The 13,314-nt window shown below is 39.7% G+C and overlaps 1 protein-coding gene across 4 annotated transcripts in view; it reads right to left on the bottom strand.

The window, feature by feature from the left end:
* unc5a (unc-5 netrin receptor A) overlaps positions 1 to 13,314 on the bottom strand; it is a 213,921-nt gene that overhangs the window by 46,064 nt on the left and 154,543 nt on the right. For all 4 annotated transcript variants that reach the window (XM_053239204.1, XM_053239203.1, XM_026947083.3 and 1 more), the window contains one exon: positions 10,631 to 10,795. In XM_053239204.1, coding sequence (XP_053095179.1) covers positions 10,631 to 10,795 — 165 coding nt within the window. The remainder of the gene's footprint in view (positions 1 to 10,630; positions 10,796 to 13,314) is intronic.

Consider the following 13,314-nt stretch of genomic DNA (forward strand, 5'->3'; position numbering starts at 1 on the left):
GACATTTTGGAAAGTTCTATAATGTCTCTACACAGAAACAGATTGTGCAGAATTGACTGTCAAGCCTGATCAATGTGTATAATGGACAGAAATATATATTTCATGTCTGTTGGGAACAGTCTTTGAAAAGAATTATAAAGTGTTCCCAACAAGAGCAACGGGTCACCAGTTCTTTAAATCACACCAATCTCTCTTTTGCAGAGGAAGAATCAATACTAGTCTTCAACACTCACCAGTGGCTGCACACTTGCACATTAAAATCAAGTCTACCAGAACATTGTATAAAACTCAATAGGAAGCCCATCTACCCCTGAGGGACGGCCCACTGCCATTTGAAAAGCAGCAGACTTAAGTTCTTGTATGGTTAAAAAAAGATCTAAAGCAGTTTTATCTTCTAGAGACAGCTTTGGTACATCAGACGATAGCATTTGTGAACACAGCAGCACTCCCCAGAATTTCCCCAAGGCAGAGGAAGCATGGCCATTAGTCATGAACAAAATACACACTTGTTTACTTTCTTTACAACTGCTTCTCTAACCCAACAAAGAGAAATGCTTTCATTTCTTAGAAGAATTCTCATAAACCGAGATCCCACAGCAGTCCATTTTACTATGCTCTGAGACACAAGCATATCTCTGGGAAATTTTTCCAAATCCGATTGGGAACCTTCTCAGCTGTAAAACACTTATTGTTTCTCCACCTCAATATTGTCATGTTCAAGTGCTGCTAACACCATTCTCGTCTCCAATGCACAATTTGGCAGTGTACCAATGGTACTAATGACACACCATAGCCTTAAAGAACTCTGCTGTATTATTTTTTTCCTACCATCTCAAATAGCTTGACCTTCCAGTTTTCTGATCTCCAATTACCAGGTGCAACAGGTAAATGCGGGATGGTACTCACAGCTCCACAGACCCCTGATTGATCCTGAGCTCAAGTTACTGTCTGTGTGGAGCTTCACATTTCCTCCCAGTGTCTGCTTTGGGTTTCCTCCAGGTTCCCCACTTTCCTCTCACTTCCCAAAACATGCTTATAGGTGGGCTGGCTACTCTAAATTGCCCCTAGGTGTGGTTATGTGCATGGTGCCTTGCAATGGACTGGTGCTCCATCCAAGGTGTATTCCCACCTCATGCCTCAGTGTACCCTAACCAGGAGGAAGTGCTGATGATCAGAGAAACTATAAAGGGAAGCTAAACTTAACCATTACTATAAGTTTTCAAGAAGCACCAATCAAGTCTGTAGTGTCACTTTATCGCCCATCACCTAGATCCAAAATGGAGGGGTCCGTGTTCCCGTAAGACTCAAATCAAGTCAGAATCCAGTATTATATATCTTACTATCCCTATTGACACTAAACAAGAATTTTGCTCATTCCAGTTTCTAGCAATGTCTTGTCTTGTACAGTTACAGAAACACCCCCATCTAATTTTGGCATTATGAGATATACTTTTACATACTCTTCTTGGCATGAACCACTAACAAATATACTCCAGTAAACCAGGGGAGAACAAAAATGTGTCTCAGTAATAGCATCCCTTTCCACCACATCTACTACTGTGCTTCATTGTCAATATCATTATAACTTTCCTGCAAGTAAATGTTTTTTTTCTCTCTGCAGCACGCTGTTCAGACCTGAGAAACTTGGCAGGATCAGAGAAGCGGATAGCCAACGAGACATTCTTTTTCTCCTCGGTAACAATCCATTAAGTTTTGTGAAAGTATATGTATCTGCTATCTGTGGTGATGGAGTTTCTAGTGAACAAAAATACTTGTCTCTGAAAGGAGAGAGGCGTTTAAACATTACTCAGCCGTGTCCTTGACTTCAGCCTCAGCCTCACATTATGAGTATTATTATTATTAACGTTTAATTCTTTGAGAACTTTCTGCAATACAGCAACTTTGCAGTCTTCACTGATTTAAGACAAAATAGACATGCCAAGGGACCCAATTTCTGGAAGCAGAAAGAAGAAGGGATCTTGGGAGGAACCATCACTAAACAGAGATAGCCCACTGTGTTTCCATTTCCTCCTCACATTTTGCTAATTTGGATGACACTTTTATCCAATGCGACTAACATTTGAGACAGGATGCAACTAGGAATAACGGTCTTGCTCAAGGGCCTTAGCAATGATGGGATTTGAACTCCACATCCTTCCAATCAGTAGCTCAGTGCATTATCTACTGGACCACCTAATCATTATAGTATCACCTTCAGCTTGTTAATCATTTCTGATATCAACGGCACACTTTCTTATCACACCACGAAACCTTCCACATTGCCTCAACTTCATGGTCTTATCACCTCTCTAACATTCCTCCTACGCTGAGGACTTGCATCTCTCCCTTAGTTGAACATTTGCCATCTGTTGCTACAGTATAATTAATGTGGGCTTTACTCCCATACTCCCCTACTCTATTCCTCTGCATTGGGAATACTACTGGTGTGCTATTTTCTAGAAGCCACCACAAAGACTTCATTATTCAACAGCAATGGCTACTAAGCAAAAAAAAAAAATTAACTTCTGCATTCCAAATCCAGCTCTAACTATCAAACACCAGGAACCCAGTCCAGTATGAGGGAGTAAGAATGTGCCAGGAAGCTAAAAAGCAGCCAGAAATATCCTTGTGTTTCTCACACTTAAGAGGGCAAGGAGAGAAAAAGCGAGACAGCAGGGTACCCTGATCTAGGAAGAACTTTCTCACAGATCTTACTGAGGCCACTTTCCTCCTCCATCACTACTGGGGAAAAAGCCTTCACTCACATTGACAGAGCATTATCACACACTCCCCAAGAGGCTTTCCAACCTATAGGACTGAGTGAAAGAACCTTTCTTTTGGACTGGACAAAATCTTGTTTTGATTCCTGGCGTCACACTGAAAGATGGTGGTCCAAACTCGAGTTGGACTGCAATGGGGTCATGAGCTCCTCTACTTGAGTTATCATGGTGAGGACCTTTTGTAAAGAGAGTCTTTCTCTCTGATAAATATGAACCAGCGGATACCTCAGGTGTTATCGGAGAACATTCGTCATGGGGAGGTAGAGATTTTTCATCCCTGAGGCTAGCAGTGGTCTTTCGTGTCAAGATGAATAATGGCGAGCTCTTCAGTTCGTGGAAATATGGCTATTAAAATCTTCAACGGGAACGTGTGACCACCACGGTGGGTCTGCATAATGCAATCTCTCACTTGGTCTGAAACATAGGCTGGAATAAAGCTAATGGATCAATTCTGGACAAGGAAATCAATTAAACGTCCACCTGCTGAAATCACCATGAAGCTCTTCTGCTTATGGGGCAGAAAAAAGACAGGTTAAAAGGTTACTGTGCTATTTCAAATATGCAATTACTGCTAGACCACCAGAAATGGGTGCTTGTACTGTCTTCATTAGCGCTGTTGCATAAATGAGGGTGGTAATGAAGGGCTTCCTCATTCAACTCACTCCCCCCCAATTGCCAGCCTAATGCCCTCCAACACCTGGCCTTGATTTCACTGCTTGGCCAACAGCCAACTCATTAATTAGCCTCACGTGCAGCACAGCGGTTTAAAAGCAGGATGTTGTGTTGGCACCAAAGATTCCTGCTGCTCTACAGAAACACTAAGTACACACATACTGCCTGCTTGGGAAATGCAGACACTGCTGCTCTGACGTGAAGCGTCCCCACAACAAGGCTTTGAGCAAACAATCAAGCCTTCTTCCCTGCCCCGAGCTCCTTCCGAGGAAGTAGACTAATGCCGCAGCCTTCAGATCATGCTGGCACTCTAGTTTATTTTTATTCTGGAATATAGCAGGAAGTGGCCCATGACAAATCCTCTTGGGTTGAACGCTCGCACTCTCTCTCACACACTCTCTTCACTTGAGGTTTGAAGCTCTGGGAGCAGGCTGAGTCCACAGTCTTTATTTGCCTGAAAGTTTCCCCGAGCAGCTAATTATAGCCAAAAAATAGGAGCTGTGGTGCACAGAGGCCAGAGGCAGCAGGATTTCTGCTTATTGCGATATATCACAGACTTATTGTCTATGGACAATCATTGACTGGGAACAGATTGCGACAAGAATTACTGTGTGGCTGTCCTGCCATTCTGTTTCTCTGAAGAAATAAAAAAGTAAGAAAGTCAAAGAGGAAGGTAAAATCTGTCGATGTGTCGATATATATATATAGTCCTTAACAGCATTCCCGATATATATATATATATATTATACCATTACATAACATAACATTATATTATACCATATATATACCATTACACGTCGACATATTTTACCTTCCTCTTTGACTTTCTTACTTTTTTATTTCTTCTTACTTATTTATTTTTTCTTTTTTAGTCCTTAACAGCATTCCCGATTCTGATAAGTCAGAGGGTGTTGATTAATGTTCTATAACAACATGTCTTACACAGGGAATTGTACAGCAGATGTCCCAGATTAAAAAAAAAACAGATAACCGTGGCTATACTGACGTTTTCTGAGAGGAGATATTTATGTAGCATTTTTGGAAGGAGTTTCCAATGTCATCGCTCTGTACCAGGACAAGCTGTGTTTTTTTTAATCTTTTTTTTTTAACTTCAAGAGAGAAAAAAGAGAGCCTCGTGAGGGAAGGAACATTTATAGCTGCTATAACGTAACTTTCACAGACATTCCACAACATTAAATAAAACTATAATTAAATAAAAAGTATGACGTGTCTTTCTTTAATAATTAAAAAAAGGAATTGCTGCAATATTGCTGTGGTATAAGAGGAATAAAACACTTTGGGACATACTGTTATAGGAAAACTTCGGGATGGGAAGTCTGCGTTGGAACATTGATTATTTTCCAATAACAGCATGTCCCTAAATGTTTAGAAAACTATCACTATAGCTCTATCACTATACCTATTTAGAAAACTATCACTATAGCTCTTTGATTCTTATATACAAATTACCTAACATTTAAATATAAACTGAAGATATCGCTAAAAGCAGACCAAACTTGTAATCATGTGTAAAATGTGTAAAATCATGTGTAAAACCATCTTATCTCTGACACTGCCATTATCATCTTTAGTAGTGTTTCTGTATGTATCTGTTGATTTGGTATTATTCTGTTTTTGATGTTTGTTTAAATCTGTTTTTTTTTCTGTTTCATTACTTAATCATGGATATGTTTCAATTGTACGGTTTTATTGTATTGATCCATGTTTGTTCTTTGTGAAAACTTATTAGATTTTAATCTTAGGTTGCCACCTTAAAATCTGGCAAGGGGGAACAGATGAAAATTAGCCTGCTGGGCTAACTCTGGCTTATTTACAGTATCTGACTGTTGATTAATGAGCACTGTCTCTATCAAATAAATAAGTATTTCCACTATAGACATCTGACAAGAGTTAAAATAACAATAGCTTGGTGATACATACCAGCTTAAGCTCGCTGCCTAATGCCCTTGGACACTGCACCACCACTGAGCGATTGATTCAATCCAGCAGTCGATGCTCTATTCTTTGCAAGTGTGTGATGGTGTGATGTGATTTAAACAAGGTTGTGTGTGTGTGTATAGTCTTCAGTGAGTGCAGCAGATGAAAACAAAATGAAAATAGGTGTTCACTAAGCCTCCATGCTCGGCTGACTGTAAGATGAGATTGTGTTACGAGTTACACTGATTTAGCACTAGGGAGTTTGAGCTGAGGAGATTTAAATTCTTGTAGTCCCGGAGATTCAATTCCTGTAGTTGTTTTTTTTTTTTTTCTTCAAAAACACCAGGGCCGGGCTATTGCTCATCCAGGGAATTAGTGAGCATCTACTGTAGCGTAACTTGTTTAGCATGCACTACAACTCTCATGTCATGGGTTTGATCCTTGCATACTGATGAATATTCTTACCTTCACAGAACTGTAGTGTTTCAAGAAGTCAATAAATAATTAGTGAGCAGTGGTGGTTCATTGGTTAAGGTTTTAAGCTAGTGATTGGAAGATCCACCAATGTTGGGCCCTTTAGCACTATGCTGTCTCAGCTGTAAGTCGTTTTTATAAAAGTGTACCTAATTACTGAATCTGAATTGTTTACGAAGGGGCTACTGTCTCAACTAGTCTGAGATCTGACAAAGGCATTCAAGATCACACGTTTTATTAACGGAGTTATGAAATAACTAAAGCTTGAGAGAAAGCCCGTGGTTGAAGCTCCATCTTCTTCCTAGTTAGATTGTGAATTCCCATCTTTTTCTTTGTCCACTAGTGATGAAGTTTCTGTACCATCAAATCCTCATCTCCTCTGTATTATTCAACAACTCCTGGCTCTTGTTTTCAATCAGGAATTGTTAGTGGGAGGGTCTCGCTATCTAGCGCAAAGTAAAGCTGCCCAAAACTCCCAACAAGTTCTCAGAGTTCTCGCCACATTTTGCAGTTCCACATATCATTTATTTGAGGATGTCATTTGAATGAACTTTGGTCTCATGAGCAGAATTATGGATTTGCCTCCACCAAAAATGACACATGAGAATTCAAATTTGGTCAAAATGCTGTAAGTACCTGTTAGCATAAATGCTTAGATCTGTAAGCATACCCCTTGGTTGGATCCACAGTCTGGTCCTCCATATTTGTTCAAAGTAAATGAAGTTATGAAATAACTGAGGTTTGGGAGAAAGACCACACCTAAAGCTCCTGGTTAACTTCCTACAAATTCATATTTAAATTCAACAACTGCTACCAAAGAATCTTTAGTTGTGCTTTATCTAGTGCAAAGCAGAAGCTGTACAGAACTCTACCCCAAGTTGTTAATGTTCTCAGCATTTCTTTCAGTGCCAAATTTGCTCAAGGTCTGCACTCGCAAATGTCTTTTGTGTACATGACATATGTCTGGCTTTGAGAACCCAAGTCAGTGTCATACACAACATCCAGCAGGTGATGACCTGATGAGACCTGATGATACTGTATGCTTTTAATTTATGACGATGTACCGTAGGTGTTAAAAAAGGACGTTTTGCTAGTGTTAGTGATGTAGCTACCATTAATGTCATTGCTACTGATAGTAAAACATTCAGAGTTGTGATCTTGATTTCTCTTATTTTTTTAAATTAAATTTCAAAACCTTCTTCACTGCTCATCCTGTTCTCTGGTTTCTTTGTTGTTTAATGGTGGTTTTGTACCAAACTTGACTTGCTTTGTTCTCATGTTGATGTAATAAGCTCCGCCCATGCTCCTGACATTGGTGCTGGCATGATACTAATCAGTTTTAGTGGAAAAAATCACAAGAATGGTTTGAGATTATGTGCTCGCTCCAGTACCATGCTGGTGGAAAAAGTAGCTCATGAGTTTTCTGACTGGCAACTCAACCATGAAACAGATGAATGCAAAACATCTACTTTCTATTCTTTCAGTATCTCCTCAAACCACAGTGGAGGATTCAGGCATGAACTCTACTTTGGGAAAAACAGAAACCTCTCATCACTCCTCTATTCATCCATGAAACAGCATCTATGCAATCTCTCTTTTTATTTCTTTCACTCTTTGTCGGTTTAAGACACTGTCCTGGTCATTCAGAGACACTGCCACGTGGACTGACTAGCTAAGATCGCTCAGTGGAAACAGGAAGTAGATCTGTTTAGCTCTGATTGTCAGCATTGTGAGTGAAAACCAATGGCTGGATTTTATATCCAATAAACTGATGAATTGCGCTGATTTAGTTTCCAAACAAAGTCCCCTACTCTTAATAAGGAGCAGTGTTTCAGACACTTTTTTATATATGGAGATTGGCTGGATGTCTTCACAACCACTTAGGAGGGACCGTATAGAGTTCAGCACCGTTTGTTTACAAGTTTGCATAAAGTGGCAGTGTGGTTAAGCATGCAAAAAAGTAGGCCATTATTTTATGCAAAATTCTGTATGCAATGAATAATTGAAGCGTGTTTTCAGCCATGACCTGCTGACAAACTAAAGCAGCGGAGGAGAACGCGAGTAACACTTTTGCTCGGAGTCTGTGCACCCAAAATTCAGGTTTTAAAGCAAGTTTTCTAAAGATGGAGAGAAAGAGGGAAACAAAAGGACGGGGGATGGAAAAGGAGAGGAAGGTGAAGCAAACATGAACTGAGGAGGGGAGATAAGGAGAGAAAGTGGAAGAGGAAACGAAAAGAAGAGGGGAAGAGTAGGAGAAGAAAGAAAAAATGTGGAGAAGAGAAGGTGGAGAAGGTCAGCAAGAAATAAAAGGAAAGGAAAGGAAAGGAAAGGAATAGAGGTCAAGAGAAAAAACTGGAAGTGGAAAAGAGAAGGACAGGAAAAAGGAAGGAGAGAAAAAAGATGAGGAAATGGAGAAGAAGAATGGGAAAGAAAATGATAAGATGAGGGTAGGAAAGGAGAAGGATGAGGAAAAGAAAAGAAAGAAAGGTGAGGAAGGAAAAAGAAAAGGAGAGGAAGAGGAAATGGAGAGAATGGGAAAGGAAAGGAAAGGAAAGGAAGCGAGGTCAGGAGAAAAAAGTGGAAGAGGAAAAGAGAAGGTGAAAAAGTAAATGATGTAAAAAGAAAGAAAAATGTGAGGAAGAGGAGAAAACAAAAGTGGAAATGAAGAGTATGGAAAAGAGGAAAAAGATTTAAAAAAAAGAGGGAAGAAAATGATGGGGGAGAAAAAGAGGAGAGGTCCGGAGAAAAAGAGGAAGAGAAAAAGAAAAGATGACACAGAATAAGAGAAAAAAAAGAAAGAACAAGAAAAGGAAGAAAAAGATGAGGAAGATGAGAAGAAGTAACAAAAAAATAATAATTTTCCTTCAAAAGGTGAGAACAAGGAATAGGGAATGGAGAGAATGGGGAAAAGGAAAAAAGAAAAGAAGACGGAAAGAAAACAAAAGATGGGATGTCAGGAGAAAAAGAAAAAAAATACAATGAATGAGAAGAAAATGAAAGAAAGAGGAAAAAATGTATAAAAAAGGAAGGAAAAAAGGAGGGTGTGGAGATAAAAGTGAAATTGCTAAAGAAACAGAAGGAAAAACAAAGGAAGACGTGAGATCAGGAGAGGAACAGGAAAGTGGAATAGGAAATTAGGGAAGAAAAAGGAAAGGATAGGAAGAGGGAAGCAGAAGGAAAAAGGTCAGGCAGTAAACAAAAACAGGACAGAGAGAGAGAAGGGAAGTGGAAAAATGAAAGAAAGAGCAATAGGTAATACGAACAACAACAAAACAGAAAAGGTCAATAGAGGAAGAGGAAGAGGAAGAGGAAGGGAAATGAGAGGAGATGAGGGGAAGATGGAGGAAGTCCATGATGCACGTGAGATGATTTACATTGGAAATGATCCCCTTGTGATGAGAAACTCAGTCACATTTAATCAGATTTGTTCTCACTGCAGTAGAGTCTAGAAATGAACAGCTGAGTTCATCAATTATGAAAAATAAACACATAAATAACACTGAACAAAAGATACAAAAATAGAATTTTTAATTGTTTGGGGAAACTCTTAATATCCTGTTCACACATCATTCACTTTATTTACATTTTGCTAAATTATTACCCATGTTTCGTTCAGTGATTAGCAAAGCTCTTTCCCACTGAGCCAGTCCAATTCATTACATTTTACAGGAAAATATCTGTAACTGTAACTTCCTGTGCTTCCTGGTGTGTATTCACAGGTGGAGTATAAATAAGAGATGGAGAGCAAATAATTAATTTCCTTCCACTCTGATACTGTCCGGATAATCTCAAATTGAAAAAATAATTGTTCAAATATAGTTTTATTTTAACGCTGATCACAGAAACGAGGCTAAGCGCATACATAAAGTTTCAGAGTGTATCATTTTTACATTATCATAACATTAAACATTAAGGATTAAAAAAAAAAAAACAGAAACTTCCTATCCATAGGATGTTGTCTGATGGAATAAAACACTAGTGGGGTGTGCTGTCATGGGAAAATAATCAACCTGGGGTGGGGTGGTGTGATGTGCCATGACGCGACGCGAAGTGACTGTTATCACCCTGACACTGATTGGTTTCCAATAACACCACATCCTGAAATGTTTTATTCCTCTTATCTGCCAACAATGGCATTTTTTATTCATTAAAGAAAGACATATACTTTTTATCCATTTATAGTTACATCACATGAAACAAGTTATAGCAGCTATAAACAGTCTTTACTTTTTCGTGAAGTTAACAGGACAGAAAATGGAGTTTGTCATCTTATCAAGAAAAATGCAAAGACCTCTATCCTGAAGACTTTCCTATACTGACTGTTACGAAGCGCTGACACTGGAGACTCCTTCCATGAACATTAAATAAACGTCTCCTAAATTTATTAGAAGATTTCGATTACATGGAGCATCCTCTGTGTGATTCCCTCTGACTGAGTTGTTACTATAGAAACGATAACATTTTAGAACGAGTGCATTAATATAAACCTGTGTATATAGGTATTATTTATCAAACCCAAATTACATTATACTTTCAAACTTTGGGCCACGCCTCCTACCTGAGTCTGATGTTTTGTGCAGAATGACATCAAATTATGGAGAAATAAAGATAGATGCTATGACTGTTTTAGCAATAGTCTTTTGAACCCACATAACTCTATCTAATAACTCATAATCTACTGGTTAAAGTAGCAAATTCCCCACACTGATTCACTGCATTTGTGTAAATCTGTGTGTTGCGTGACAGTATGTTCGTTCGATACTCACTCTGTGGGCACTGTTCGCTCGTACAGTTTAGTGACTGGAGGTCGAGACCCTGGCACGCTTTGCCGCCGGTACCCGGTGCAGGCTGGGTGCACTCCCTACTCCTCCACATGGTGCAGTCAGCCCCACACGCTGACCATTTACTCCACTCGCTCCAGCCTCCGTCCACTAACACACACACACACACACACACACACACAGAAACAAAACACAGAAAATAGCATTACTGAATCATAAGACCATTATAGAATATAGTATAGAATATATGTGGTTATTACAGCTCTGAGCCTGAGCTGATTTAGCCACACACACACACACACACTTATATTATTATATAAATGTGTGTGTATATACCGTACATGCACAAGCACACACACACACCGAGACATTTTTCTCTCACTCTGTTTGCCTGCTTGTCTCTGTGACTGTGATGTGGTTTACACAACCTATATCCTGTCACACAGGTGTTGATGGCGCTGATGGTGCCGATGATTTTCATTGCTACACACACATACATTTTTTATGGCTTATGACCACACCATTAGATCTAACTAGCTCCTATACGACCTACAGGTAGGTTTAAAAATGCCCTCCCGAGCTGCTATTATGAGAATCAACAAATTAAAACAAGGGAGAAGAGATGGTTTGAGGGCACACATTGCTTATTTGTTTTGTGTGTGTGTGGGTGTGTGTGTGTGTGTGTGTAATGGACCACAAATTTCCTATTTCTTCCCAAGGTTTCACTCTCGTTATTCGGCATCCAGGAAGACGTAAGGATCCAGGGCATGAGCGGCCTCAGGAAGGTTACTGCTGGGCTAATGAGCTCTCCTGGGGGTACTGCGATTTTATTTATTTCTTTTTTTAAATAATCGGAACAGAATCCTACCGAAACACACGTCTCAGTCTGACCCCCCTCATTAATCCATCCCTACACACACGACAGCTTATTTACTGAACAGCCCCAACCTAACACCCCAACACGACAGCCCAAAGGTCACGGCTCGGCTAAATAACGGATTTTAAGAACACACACCAATGTGAGCCGGGGTCATTAGGAGAGGAGCGAGTCATTCATCAGTAGCGCTTATGGACGATAAAGATGTTTAGTCACAGCAGTCCTGCCGGGAATGAATTAAAAAGGTGCCAAGGGTTTAATTCGGCTTGGCGAGATTATTACTGCTGGTGTGAGTGTGTAAATGTGTATATGTGTGTGTGTGCGTGTGTGTGTGTGAGGTGCTGACGAAGCCTTTGGTCAGGATCCAAACTGTTACATTTGGCACAGAAAGTGGAACCAATCACATAATTGTCCTTGCATGGCTATGAGCGGCGCCATCCGTGCCTTATTAAAGCACAGGGCCTGATGTAAGCGGGAATTAGTGAGAAAATGAAGACGAACGTTCAAGCGTTAATCGTCCGTTTCAGATTTCAGATTTGCACCATGAATCTAAAATGGAGGTGAAAATAAAAAGCTAGGTGGGAGATGGAAGGCTTGATTCTGCTTTGAGTTTTTATTTTTATTTTATTTTACGATCCAAAGATCTGTCACTCCTTTTCCAGTATTTATAAAAACAGTCCCAGCTTTCTGTTTTTTAACCAGATATATAACAAGCAAAACTGTGCACACTGTAACCATAGCAACACTTTTACCAATTCACGCTAGTATCAGCTAACTAACTAGCCTAGCTTGCTAGCTAGATTAAATTAATTATTAGCAGTTCAAGTGGGATGTTACATAGAACCCCAAAAAATAGCCACGTCATTTTTTTTATCGCAACATTACAATATTGACAATAAAATATTTTCGACTCAATATGTCGTAAATCTTAAATTTATCTTATTCTATTCTTTTCTTCAAAAAACTTTTTTCTTCATGTTTTTTTCCTGATATACAAATCATCATGATAATTCAATGAACATGCGAATGATGCAAACTATGACATCATCCGTGACTTTTTCAGCGTGCATTAGCTACTTTTTTTTTGAAAGGAGTTCTACACATGAGCTAACAGTCATGTGATTGGCTAACATCATTTTGATTGACAGAAATAGAAGGCATGGCCAATAGTTCATCCTTATATTTCCTGGTCATGGTTGGCCAGGAAAAATCGCCGGCTATGTCAGTTGTGAGAGTTAAAACCTGATTTCGACTCCATTAACAGTCAGATAAAGACATCGTTTTTAGACTTTTTGGAGTGTGTGGTGGAAAACTCAGCCTTTTGTTGTGAATGGTTGTTTACTTCACCTCAGTTTGGACTCTCTGCTTGAGTACTCTTTTAGCGCCTGGAGCAGTCATTTAATTTCCTGTTCTTTAAGAGCTACATGCAGACTGGCACTTGTACACATGTCAAACGTCCAAATGATGAAAGACTGAAAGGTAAAAAGCAGTGGTAAATTTTCACCGGATGCCGTTTCTGAAACGGAAAAATAGCGCCTGTGATGGCCTGCTGACCGCAACGGCTTTTCTCTGGACAGCGTTGAAGCAAATGCCGCAAGGTTCCAATCATTCGGTGCTAGTGGGGGAAGGAGTAGTGTGTGTATGTGTGTGTGTGTGTGTGTGTGTGTGAGACTCAATAACACAGCAGCAGGTCTGATTGTCATGTCGTCAAGGACAAAGTGGAAGGGCGTCCCTGCTGCTCTTTAGCGGGACGGCAGGAGGGCCATTACAACTCAGAAATCACAGAGCCACC

The sequence above is a fragment of the Pangasianodon hypophthalmus genome, chromosome 13 (assembly GCF_027358585.1).
Source record: "Pangasianodon hypophthalmus isolate fPanHyp1 chromosome 13, fPanHyp1.pri, whole genome shotgun sequence".
NCBI lineage: Eukaryota > Metazoa > Chordata > Actinopteri > Siluriformes > Pangasiidae > Pangasianodon > Pangasianodon hypophthalmus.